The sequence below is a fragment of the Lissotriton helveticus genome, chromosome 7, assembly GCF_964261635.1.
Source record: "Lissotriton helveticus chromosome 7, aLisHel1.1, whole genome shotgun sequence".
Lineage (NCBI taxonomy): Eukaryota > Metazoa > Chordata > Amphibia > Caudata > Salamandridae > Lissotriton > Lissotriton helveticus.
Genome location: NC_136068.1, coordinates 1,795,003,246 through 1,795,016,669, shown reverse-complemented (window position 1 = coordinate 1,795,016,669; position 13,424 = coordinate 1,795,003,246). Strand labels below are relative to the sequence as shown.

The 13,424-nt window shown below is 45.9% G+C and overlaps 1 protein-coding gene across 13 annotated transcripts in view; it reads left to right on the top strand.

Moving 5' to 3' along the window:
- The window catches only part of LOC144770773 (phospholipase A2 inhibitor NAI-like), a 1,245,443-nt gene that overhangs the window by 895,279 nt on the left and 336,740 nt on the right, over nt 1-13,424 (top strand). For 2 of the 13 annotated variants that reach the window (XM_078655524.1, XM_078655525.1), the window contains exon 7: nt 1,571-1,692. The exons of the other annotated variants lie outside the window; for them this stretch is intronic. In XM_078655524.1, coding sequence (XP_078511650.1) covers nt 1,571-1,692 — 122 coding nt within the window. The remainder of the gene's footprint in view (nt 1-1,570; nt 1,693-13,424) is intronic. 13 annotated transcript variants of the gene reach the window in all.

Sequence of the window (13,424 nt, the reverse complement as noted above, 5' to 3'; positions counted from 1 at the left end):
TGTGAGCGGATTTCCTGGTGGAGGAGACGGTAAGTAAGGTGAGGAACGCTTTTCTCCATTGAGCTCTGCGTGTGGTGTGGAAGATGATATTGGTGTTCAGGGATCCATTGACCGGTGAGAAGTAGGTGTCAGCAAAGGGGGTTTCAGGGTGTGACCTAAGGAAGTTGTGTTTAAAGCGTTTAGCGGCTTTTTTGGTGAGTGTCGGTGGGTAGTTGATTTTATATGTGTGATTGCCGATAGGATCCATGTTAGGATGGTGGTTTAGGTGGGTATGGGAGAATGCACTATAGTGGTACGCATGTGTAGAAAAACAAATACATACAGTAAGTTACAAAGTACAGAAGTGGTGCTAGTGATCAACCAGCATAACCCAAATATAAGAGTGTGCAGAAAAACAAATACATACAGTAAGTTACAAAGTACAAAAGGATGGATCTATTAGGAATTTACTCGAAGTTTGATTACTGCCCTACGTCAGAGTTCATCGATACGCGAAGTTCGAGTACATCCAATTTACACTACATCCGGGGTCTTCTTAAAACAAGCATTGGCAATGCAATAGGACTCGCATTTACGTGAGACCTATTGCATTGCAAATGGCAATGCGTGCGGGCGACGAGGCAGCAAGAAGGCATCGGACTGCGGGGGCCCTAGAAGAAAATAGTCTATGCTGTGAAGGGGCCAGTAGCAATGGAAGGATACAAATTACTGACAAGGCTATCATGGGGAGTGACTAACGAGCTTTAAACAAATCAGAAGGCAGTATTTATAACCTAAGCCAATGAAGAAGATGGGCTGGAGAGTAGCCGGAGTTTCCACGAAGCTTGCACACTATAGTGTATACTGCATGCCTTGCAAAGCGATTGCAGCGCGAATAGGCAAGACCTAAAAATGACGATTTGCAACTTCTATATGTGCTTCACAATGCAGCACACATAGAATTTTCAAATCGCCATTTGTGATTGTTTATGTGAAGGAAGGGACACCTTTCTGCACATAAACAGTCATTTCCTCAACGCAGGCACCCTTGCATTATGGTGCAAGGATGCCTGTGTTGGTGCTAGGCAGCTTAATTTAGCACCAGCGCTAGGAAAACTACAGGGATGTGCTGTGTCTTTCTAAATACGACTCATCCCTGCTTTTTCGGAATGGCGGATGGTGGTGTTAGCATTTTCTGATTAACGTCAGGCTCGCCATTCCCTTGTTAATATACTGCTTATTTTTTGTTATTGAACATTTTACATACAATGAAAATGGTTACTTGCAAACAAAAATTATGGTTGACTTTAAACACAGTTTTTGCAAATAGTATATTATTAATATTTATCAATGTACTAGTGAGTCTGTGGTATCTGGGAGGACATGCAAAAAATGAAGATGAAAAAATTATTTTTAACTTAGTATGGTATAAGAGAAAGTAGGTTAGTTCATAGAGATTTTTCTATTGGAAAATATAGGGATAATACTTAATTTTCTTTCTGTGTATCAATATTACAATCTGTTACATATGCACTGAGACTGTCTAATTCTGTTTCGGACAAGGAGTAACATATTCAAACCTTTCTCTCAGAAACAGTATGTCTTGCAGCATCTGTTTGTCATTTGCAGTGGGCCAGGATCTACTGGAGGAGTGTGAATTGGATTATGAGTTATCATTCGATGAATTTCCTGATATTAAGAATTTGGCTTCTGGTAACAAACATAATAGACCTATTTTGCTATCTAATCAAAGGTTTAACTCGAACAATGGGAAGAGTGTGTGTAAGCTGACAAAATGTAGAATGTAACATTATTGGATAATTTAGTGAAACAGAAGTGAAAACTAGTAGAAATGCTGCAGAAGATGCTGTGAGAGAAACATGATAAAGGAGAAACTTCAGAGATAATTGGCGCAAGTGAGTGCAGTTATAGCAGAGATTTTTGGCCAGATTTATAAAACTGTTGTTTTGTGAATAGATTTATGTACTAATAGGTTGATTTGCAAATTATCTATTTTTAGTGGGTTGTAAATCGACCTACCTCATGAATATTAATAAGGTATGTTGCAATTTGCGACTCACTAAGAATCACCGCCATCACAGGGATGGTGGCCTGCAGCGGTCAGCAGACCACCATGTCTGTGATTGCCTTTAAATACAGCAACTTTACTTTAAGCATCAGCTTACACAGAGCTTGTATCATCCCTTAATTATTATTTTTTTAACATTGCAAATACATTTGACTGCACTTCTATAGGAGGTAAAGTATTAACTTTTTGTGACCATAAAACATTATTACATAGCATTCCATTTCGGTGTTTGGAAGGGACACCCTAAACATGGCCCTTCCAAGTACCAACTCAGAATTGAGTCGCAAACCCAAATTGCAATTAGGTAACTTGTTATTTAGTGTTTGTGCTTAAGAAAAAAAATTTTTTGCTATCTGAACGAGCCCGATTCTGTGTATTGAGTTATTTGCAACAACAAAAATGCATCGTACATCTGGTCCTATATGTTGGGTAATTACTCTATATTGTGGGGCATTTATCATGTCTGCTGTAAAACCTCATCATTGCAGTACTGTATTAGTGATCACCATAACAATCAGGTACCTGCCCAGCCTCCCTTAAATGAACCCAAGGGCAATGACACTATTATACCTCAAATCTCACATACTTCCTCTATTTCCTCTAAAGCCTCAAAGGTCCGGGGGAATGCCCTAATTATAAAAAGGACACAGGAGGGGCAAAAAAGTGTAAAATCATTTTAAACATGTGGGAAGCACTGCTGATAACATTTTGTCCAGACTCCATACTTTAACCCAGTCAGCAAATGCCCCGGTTACTTACCGGTAATCTTCATTACTCCGTGTCCTTGTCTTCCTCGCCACAGAATTAACCATTGAGCCTCCGGCTCCCACAGAAACGCCAAGCAAAACTTAGCGCTCTAGTCTCCCTCTCCCTCCCTCCAAGATGGCCCCCAGTGGCTACAGTCAATCCCATAAAGGGATACAGAAAACAGCCAAACGACCTGAAATCCAAGCCACAGACATGAAGCCACCAAGAGGGCCGGGAGGGAAGGAAAACTATACTGTGGCGAGGAAGACAAGGACTCGGAGTAATGAAGATTACCGGTAAGTAACCGGGGCATTACCCCCTCGTCCGTCTTCCTCGTCACAGTATTAACCATTGAGCCGATACCAAAGCATATCAGCTTCATAAAAGTAAAAAACAGCCCAAAACACGAAGGCAGTCAAACAACAAGTTTATTAACAAGAGACAGATTAAAAAAAAGAAATCCCCTCAAGAAACACCAGCAGTCAGCACAGAAAAGGCAAAGGAAACAGAGCCCCCACCCCCAACCAGAAGGCAGTAATGGGACATGAAGGTATGAGGGGACGACCAAGTGGCAGCCCTGCAAACATCCTCCATGGAGACCCCCTTAAACGCCGCCCAAGAGACAGCAACAGACCTGGTGGAACGGCCCTGAATCGGAAGAGAGGAACCTCGGAAACAGAACCATACACCAACAAAATAGTCTCCTTAATCCAACGACTGACCGTGGAAAGGGAAGGCTTCAAGCCCTGACGGGACAAACCAAAATTGACAAATAAATTGTCCACCTTACAGAAGGAAGACATGTGTGATAAATAAATCAACAAGGCACGTCGAACATCCAATAGATGTAAAAGACACTCCTCATCCGAGGAAGGATCGGGGCAAAGAACAGGCAGGACAACCTCAGCAGACCGATGAAATAAGGAATCAACCTTTGGCACAAACGTAGGATGAGGGCGCAAAACCACACGATCCATCAAAACAACCAAAAATGGAGCAGACCTCAGGAAAGCCCCCAACTCCCCAATACGCCTGGCAGAAGCAATAGCCACAAGAAAGATGATTTTAAGGGTCAAAAACTTCAAGTCAACCGTCTCCAAGGGCTTGAAAGGAGCACATTGCAAAGAATGCAAAACCAAAGGAAAGTCCCAAGGAGGAGGACACAGGATAGGACGGGGCAGCTGCAAAGACACAGTCTTAAAAAGCAGCGCCACCAACGGAGCCTCCGAAACCAAAGGAAGGACATGAAATGCCCGAATGGCGGCCCACTGAGCACGAATAGTAGAAATGGCCAAACCCAACTCAAAACCGTCAGTCAGAAATCAAGAATGCGAGCCGGGTCCAAAGAAGCCACAGACAGACCGCGACGAAAGCACCAAGAAGCAAAGTTGTCCCAATGCTTAGCATAGGATTTTAACGTAGAGGGCCTCCGGGACTGCTGAATAACACCAGCAACAGCCAACGAACAACCACCCCGGATCAGGGAGTCCCTCTTAAGAGCCAGGCCCACAGACCCAGGGACCTGAACATAGGCAGCGGAAGTAGAGGGCCCAACAGAGGGAAAGGCACGAATGGCAAGGCCCACCCCGGTGTCACAGCCAATTCCAATAACAGGGGATACCAAGGGCGATGACACCACCCCGGAACAATCAGAAGGACAAAAGACCCCTCCCTCTTGATTTTCTGCAAGACAGCCGGAATCAGGGGAACAGGGGAAAAGGCATACAAGAGGCCCTGCGGCCAATGGAACGACAGAGCATCCACCCTCCAAGCATCCCGGCAAGGCATAATTGTGCAAAAGCAGCGGACCTTGGCATTGGACTGGGACGCAGAGAGGTCTACAATCGGAGACCCAAACATCCGCCTCAACCTCCTGAACATCAAGTGCGTCAGGGACAAAGAACCCATGGAGGGGAACACACGGCTCAGACAGTCCGCCACAGTGTTCTCCTGACCAGGTAGGTAAATCGTAGACAGGGACGCCAGGTGCAACTCCGCCCAAGAACAAATCTGGCGACTGAGGCAACTGAGAGAGAGAACCCTGCAACCCCCTTGATGGTTGACATATGACATAACCACTTGATTATCCGTCCGGACCTGCACATGGTGAACCAACAGAAGATCCGAGAAGGCCAACAGGCCCAACTGAACAGCCTTCAGCTCCTTGTAGTTGGAGGAACAGGAGATCATAGAATGAGACCAAACCCCTTGCGTCGTCGAATCTCCCAGAGTAGCACCCCAACCCAACAGGCTGGCATCGGTAGTGAGAATCCGAGACGGAACAACCAGAAAGGGGAAACCCCGAACAGATGAACCACGTCCAACCACCAACTCAGGACAACCCGAATTTCGGAGGACACTGCAATCAAAACATTCATATCTAGGGAACAGGGGTCCCAATGCAACAAAATATGAGACACCACCGGACACATGTGAAGTCGAGCCCACGGCACCGTCAACAAAGAAGCAGACATCAGACCCTGCACCCTCAACCACAGGCTCACAGGATGAGAAGGCCCCAACAACAGGGAATGAACAGTAGCGACCAGAGACAGAATCAGAGCAGGGGGCAGGAACACCATCCCCAATAGAATCTTGAAAAGTGCCCCAATGTAAGTCAATTCCTGAGCAGGAACCAGGGAGGACTTCGGGACTTTCACCAGGAATCTGTGATGCTCCAGGACATGGCACACCCTCCGTACATGCAACTCCACCTTAGAAAGAGAGGAAGCAGAAATCAAAATATCATCCAGATAAGGAAAAACGCTAATGCCCTCCCCATGCAAATGGCCAATAGGAGGGGCCAGAACCTTAGTAAAAACCCTGGGTGAAGAGCAGAGCCCAAAGGGTAATACCTGGAACTGATAGTGCCGACCCAGGACGCAGAACTGCAGAAACTTCTGAGAGTCGGGGTGCACAGGCACATGGAGATATGCATCCCTCAAGTCTATCGAGGCCAGAAAATCCCCTTCAGAAACAAGAGGAAGGATCACCTGCAGAGAAACCATCTTGAACTTTTGATGTGGAACGAAAATATTCACCCATTTCAAATCCATCACAGGCCTGAGATCCCCTGTGCGTTTTGACACCAGGAACAGAATGGAATACACTCCCAACCCCAATTGATCTCCCAGTACCGGAATCGCCGCTCTCTTTTGCACAAGGGTATCGATGCCTTCCAAAAGCGCCACCCTCTTCAGAGCGTCTCTGGGACAAGGAGTGGACCTGAAACAGTCTGGGAGAGTCTGGGTAAACCCAAGACGAAAACCCTCCGAAATCACCCGAAGGACCCACTGATCCGAAACTGTCTCGCTCCAAGAGTCCCGGAAGAAACCTAGACGACCCCCAACCGGACCCACTCCAGGAGCAATCCAGACATCATTTTGAAGCAGGGGAGAAGGAAGCAGAAGCGCCGGAGAACCGGGACTTGTCAAAGGAAGGAGCACCCCGGCCATGCCCCCTCCCACGAAAGGGCTGACTCGCACGGCCCCTCCGTGAAGGACCAAAAGCCCTCTAGGAACCAAAAGCACGGAAGCGACCAGCCCGGTCAGGAGCAAGCAGCTTTCGGACTTCTGCTGTTTTCTTCACCATATCATCTAATGGGGAACCAAACAGCTTAACACCAGTAAATGTGATCTTCACCAACAGACCCTTCTGTGTAGCATCAGCTTTCCAGGAGCAGAGCCAAAATTGCCTTCCAGCAGCGACAGAAGACCCTGCTGCAGAAGCAGCCTCCCCCAAGAAATCAAACGACACTTCAGAAAGGAGACAAACCTGTTGCTCCATCATAGCCAGCGTACAAGACACATCTTCCCCCTGGTCCAACAATTCAGCCAACGACAAAAAATCTTCAAGCAAAGACTGAATGGCGTAAGAAGAATAGGCCGCCGCCCGGATGGAAAAATTAGCAGCAGCAAAAGTGCGTTTCACTGCCCCATTCACCTTACGATCCACAGGGTCAGCAGGAGAGGAATCCTCAGAAACAACAGTCCCATGAGATGACATACTAGCCATCAAGGAATCAACTTTAACGGAGGAAGGAAATTTCACTGAAAAGTCCTGCAAGGAATAACGTTTATTCAAAAAACGCGGAAAAGAGCCCTTGTCCACATCCTTCCATTCAGATTCCAAAATCTTTAACACAGAAGAATGAAGGGGCAAAGATTCAGGTTCAGGACGCTGATATTGCGCAAACAAATCATCCTCCAAAGGCACAATAGAATCAGGGAAAACCAAATTCTTGCGAATGTGACCAAGCACCACCTTAAGGTCGGCACCCTGCACAAAAAGGCCCCTAACGTCAACATCCTCCTCCGTCTCAGAGTCAAGAGCAGGAGCATCATCAGCCTTCACCTTCTTAGCAGGAGGAACAGCCACCTTGTCCTGCAAAGCAGCAGCCACGGCAGAATCAATCATCTTCTGCAATATATCCAAAGAAAGTATCGTAATGCCAGAACCAGAAGCCATATCCAAAGAGCCAGGAGCATCCCCAGCTGAAAAACCACCCTCCATGACCAGCAAAACGCAAATGAAACAGACAAGCAGAAAACATCAAACAACACCGGTAAAAAACATGCGCCATGGCAACCAACAAACCCTCCCACTGCACGCCCCTAACAGAGCATAAAAAAACGGAGGAAGTCCGACGTGCCGCCCTAAAAAAGCCAACAGACCCCCCCCCGGAAGAAACATGCAGCGGACCACCATGAGGAAACAGGTATGGCAAAACTAAGCAGCTTAGCAGCACCGCTAGCCAACGGGGGTATTATCGTGCAATGTCCGCTGTGCAGGACGTGCGTCTAAACAGAAAATCCCAATGAATAAAAAGACCGCTAAAGCAGGTCAAAGACGCTCGCATCCCCGTAGAAACAAAACAAGAGGCAGACAGCGGGCGGTCCCAAAACGAACAAACCCCCCGGAAACCCAGAGTCCGCTAGAGCGGGACCTGGTAAAACAGGCATATGAGGGGAACAGAAAACCACATAAAAGACACATAACCAACATTCCCCCAACACCAAACCCCATGGTGACCAGAGACCAGCCAATGCTGGACCCAGCCACACTCACCTGCAGCGCAGGTACACAGCACTCGGAGAAGGGCAAAAACCAAAAAACAGGTTGTTTGGCTGTTTTCTGTATCCTTTTATGGGATTGGCTGTAGCCACTGGGGGCCATCTTGGAGGGAGGGAGAGGGATACTAGAGCGCTAAGTTTTGCTTGGAGTTTCAATGGGAGCCGGAGCCTCAATGGTTAATACTGTGGCGAGGAAGACGGACGAGGAGGTAATGCCTGTTATCAATCAGGTTGGGCCTAGTTCTTTTTTTTTTTTTTACCTCTTGTGCCATTTGGAAAACTTGCACTATTACCATATAACTTCCACACTTTTACCAGATGTAGCAAATCCTGGCACAATTGAGAATTCTTAGCAACACAACTTCAATGCAATAATGACTCTATTGCTATTGTGTTCTTGCCCTTTGTGCGTTACCTTTTTCCAAAACATTCTGAAGTTCCGTTTTGGGCCAGGCAGCAGGCTCTTTGGAATCCAGTGACCTTCATGGGCTTTTTAATGATCGCTGAGCCAATGGTTGATTGAAATAGGACAAAAGAAAGTACGGCTAATGTTGGAATGTGGTTCATTAGTAGTAGTAAGTAGGTGCCTACCACTAGTAATAAGACCACAATCACAACATAAGAACCAGTAAGGGTCTCTCTTTTTTTTTTTAAATATATTTTTATTTACCAAGTTATGCACACTTTCATCATGATTATTTCATATATTTCATCAATTCATAACCTTTATACGTATACAGTGCATATTCATTACATTAAAAAAAAACAAGAAAAAAAAGGATTAGTTGCAGTTTCATTACAAATATATATACATTTTATCAAACTCTGTGGAAACCCAGTCCCTCCTTCCATCTGTTTCCTAGCTCCCATATTCTCACACCTAGGATCCTTCCTCTCCTGCCTTTCCGTGCATAAATATTCTTCTCCAAATTGTATGCAGCCAGCAAATTAGCCAACCAAGTTTGCATTACCGGAGGGTTTTTATCGAGCCAAGCCCTAGCTATTGTTAATCTATACACTGCCATTGCTACAAACATGAATTCCCACAGTGCGTCATCCCCATCTGGACTAACCCCAAGAAGGATCCAGGGTGAAGTAAGCGTTATTTGGATACCTAATGACCTACCCAAAAAGACCTCTATATCTCTCACAAGTGTATGCAGTTGGGGACAGGTGGCAAAAATGTGCACACTATCTGCTTCTAGGGAATTACAACGGGAACAAGAGATACCCGTGGTGCCACCCCGCTTTGCAATCCTGGCTGGCGTGAAATACAATGAATATAGGGTTTTATAATGTTGGGACTGTAGAGGGGATGAACACAGAACTGTTCGACCTAATTCCAATGATTCCTGGAACCAATCTGGATCGCCACCCAATTTCTCCACCTATTTGTTACAATATTTTTCCAAATCATCAATTTTCCCTTTTACCAAGCTTGCGTAAAAGAATCGGATCGTACAGTCCCCAGAGAACTTTATTTTCTCGGGAATCTCATTCCTACCAAATCCAGCTGGCCCTCCCTGCTTACTGCCTAAGAAACTCCTGATCTGGAGGTACTTAAAAAAGCCTCTGTTATCAATACCGTACTTGTTTCTTAAGTCAATAAACTGAAACACCCCATCTGAGCTAAAAAAATCCCCAATCTGTGTGATCCCCCTTGCCGGCCACTCTGCCATTGTTAGGTCTGCAAATTCTGCTGGAGGGAATGACCTATTTTTATACAGCCTAATGTATCTATTGTAACTCCCCAATCTTGACTTCTTCAAAAAGGCATTCCAAATCTTGACGGCGGCGGCAATCGTCTTGAACCTTGTTCTTTTAAAATATCCAAAATTGATGGAATTTAGAAAGCAGTTTCCCGCTTCTGCCCCTAGAACTACTGAATACACTTCCGTAGAGAAGCTGGTAACTTTTCGGTCAAGATTCGCCCCTCCAATTAGCCCCTGCATATATTGTAAGGCTGCCGCCATATAATAAAGTCTAAAATCTGGGGCTCCCCACCCACCCCTCTCTCTCGGGAGGGAGATAAACCTATAGGCCCTACGCGTCTTACCCTGCGCCCAAATGAATCTATTCAAAATTGCTTCCAATGCGTTGAACCAGCTAGCTTAAAAAAATAAAGGGATATATCTAAAAAGGTAAAGTAACTTTGGGAGTATCAACATCTTTATTACATTAGTGCAGCCCACTAGTGACAGGTATAGGTTATTCATCCTTTCTAAATCTGCTTTTACCCGCGACATTAGTGGAGCCATATTGTTTCCTACCACAGCATCCAGATTTGCCAATATCGCCACTCCCAGGTATACCACTGAACCAACAACCCTAGCGTCATTGCATCTAGAATACCTATTTTCCACAATCTGCTTTTTCGAGCTATTCAGGCTGTATCCCGAAACCTGTCCAAATCTTTGAGCCTCCACTTCCACCTCCCTAATAGCCCCTGCAGGGTTGGGTGTCAGAATGGCCACATCATCAGCGTAAGCCAAAGTATTTATCAAGCAGCCGTTTACACACATTGCCGGAATCTCTGAATTTCTTTCTAATCTGCGCAGGAACTGGTCCAAATAAAGCGCAAACAACAGAGGAGATGAAGGACAACCCTGCCTGGTCCCCCGACTGATCTTAACCACTGCCGAGTGCCTCCTGTTGACCCTAATCTTGGCCGTCGGATCTTTATGTAAAGTCTATATGGCCTTTATGAATCCCTCGCCTATGCCACTCCACCTCATGACAGACCATAGGTAGCCCCAGGAGACCCTATCAAACGCTTTCTCTGCATCTAAAAACAGTGCTGCCATAGGGTCTTCCAGGGTACCTGCTGCGTCAAACATCGTAACTACTTGCCTGACATGCTGTGTCGTACCTTTTCCTGGAATAAACCCATGCTGGGAGGGGCTTACCAAACACTCAACAACCCGTGATAGTCTTTTGGCCAGCATATTAGAATAAACTTTTACATCGGCATTGATTAATGTAATCGGCCGGTATGAGCCTGGAGCCGTTGGAGGTTTACTTTTTATGCTATCACAATGATGTCGGCACCTCCCCAGGACTCAGGAACCGAATCCCCCTTCTGTGCCAGCAGCATAATATTAAACATCTCTACTAATAGCGCTTTTTGAAATACTTTAAAAAATTCCACCGGAATCTGGTCCGTACCCGCTGCCTTCCCCGACGGGAGGCTACCAAGAGCCGAAACAAATTCCTCCAATTGAAATGTAGCTTCTAGCTCCTCCTTATCATCCATAGAGAGCTCCGGATGAAGTATATCCCTCAGATATCCTTTTGTCTCCACCGCACCCCCTATATTATCAGAGGCATAAATATCCGTATAAAATTGTCTAAAGACTTTCCTCACCTGATCTGCTTCTGTAATAGAGTTGCCCTGCACATCTATGATCTTCTTAATATTGGATGTAGCTACTCTCTGCCTAGTCCGAGTGGCTAAGATATGGACCACTCTTTCACTTAATTCGTATGCATTCTCCTTTTTGACCAGATATTTCTCAGCTGTTTTTTTGGCAATTCCTTCGAGGGCTTCTGCTCTAAGTGCAATAACACTAAGCAGGTGCTGGTCCAGCGGGGAGTTCTGGCGTATAGCTACTGCTAAATCTGCTTCCACCTTCAAAAGGTTTTGATGTAATTCTTCTGAATTTAATTTCTCCTTCTTTTGGGTGGACAATACAACACTCAGTGTCTCCCCCCTGACTCAATCTTAAAAGAGTCCCATACCACCCCCGGAGGTGCTGTCCCTCTATTTATATCCCAAAAATCCTTAATCCATGTTACAATATATGCCCGATATGCCTGATCTTGCAATAGCACTCGTTCAAAAGTCCATTGTATAACTTTCCTTTGAACCTGACCCAACCTTAGTGTCAGAACTAATGGGCTACGATCTGATATAATCCGGGGTTGTCTTTCAATTTTTGAACTAGTAATCAAACTATTTGAAATTAAAAAATAATCCAATCTAACCATGACTTTATGGGGGGCTGAAAAAAAGGTAATGCCATCTAGGTGCGGATGCCACTTCATCCAGGGGTCTTCCAGGGAGTTATGAAACACCATATCTGAAAGTGCTCTGTACGTCTTCTTTTTCCTCCCTAGGTACTGTCGCCCGGGTTGCAAAAATGAGCTACAGGGGTCATGTAGATTTAGATCTCCGCAACATACAATTGGTTCGGGCCACTGCGCCAGTTCAACATTCAGATACTGAAAAACATCTGGATCATCCTCTGTAGACCCGTAGATTGTGACCAACGTTATAGTCACCCCTTTAAAAACTAATTCCAAAAGTACCCACCTCCCTGTTGGACCTGGTCCTCTCGGCACTGGTTCGGGCCACTGCGCCAGTTCAACATTCAGATACTGAAAAACATCTGGATCATCCTCTGTAGACCCGTAGATTGTGACCAACGTGATAGTCACCCCTTTAAAAACTAATTCCAAAATTACCCACCTCCCTGTTGGACCTGGTCCTCTCGGCAGGGTCATCCCTGAACTTTTTGCCTTCTTCCAATATTCTCTCCGACCTGTTTTTGTTGTTTTAATGACTCTGGGCACTTTACCACTGCTGACCAGTGCTAAAGTGCATATGCTCTCCCCAATGTAAAGTGTATCCGTAATTGATTTCCACGATTGGCCTATTTGGTTTACTGGCAGTCCCCAGTAAAGTGCACGAGGAGTGCCGGGGCTTGTAGATACAAATGCCGCTAGTGGGCTTGCAGCGCTGGTTGCGCCACCCACAGAAGCGGCCCTGTAACATGTGTCTAAGGTCTGCCATTGCAGAACCTACGTGCAGTGTGGTACTGTCACGCTGACTGCGCAAGTGCCCACACTTGCCAGTCCCTAAACCTTTCCTAACCTTCATATCAGTCACCCCTATGGTAGGCCTACGGGCAGGGTGCATTGAAAGCGTAAGGTAGGACAAGTCTAGAGTGTGGCCTGTCCTAGCAGTGAATTGCCGCCCTTTTCGTTCTTCACTACTGAAGGGCTGCCTGTTCTCTTAGGCCAAGATGGGCTGCCGGAACTATTACACGCTATAGTCCCGGCAGGCTCAGGGAACACGTTGGCAGGTCGAGTTTAGTATGCCTGAACTCAGAATAATAAAATACTTCCTTTAGCAAGGTTTATTTTAATATCCTGTGTTTGCAAATGCTACTTTTAGAAAGTTAGCCTTTGCTCGCCTAACTATTCAGCCCGCCTCTGCCAGGATGTGTATCTGTTGTCTGGTTTGTATGAGTGACAGGGCTGGGGATTTCCCGGGGACAGTCTGGGCCTCCAGGTGGTGAATAGGGTGCTTACACCAGGATGGGTGGGCGGAGTAGTCCTTGACTCCGAATAGGGTTGTGCTCCACCACCACAATGCTGGCTCCACCTCCTGCGGAGCGTCTGATGTCCCTGCCCTGCACCCTGAAAGAAGACGGCAGCTACCTGTAAACAGAGTACTCCAAGACCGGGTTAAACTAGGCTCAGGCCCCCTGGCCTGCAAAGACAAAAGAAACGCAGTATAAATATAGAAGCTCCGC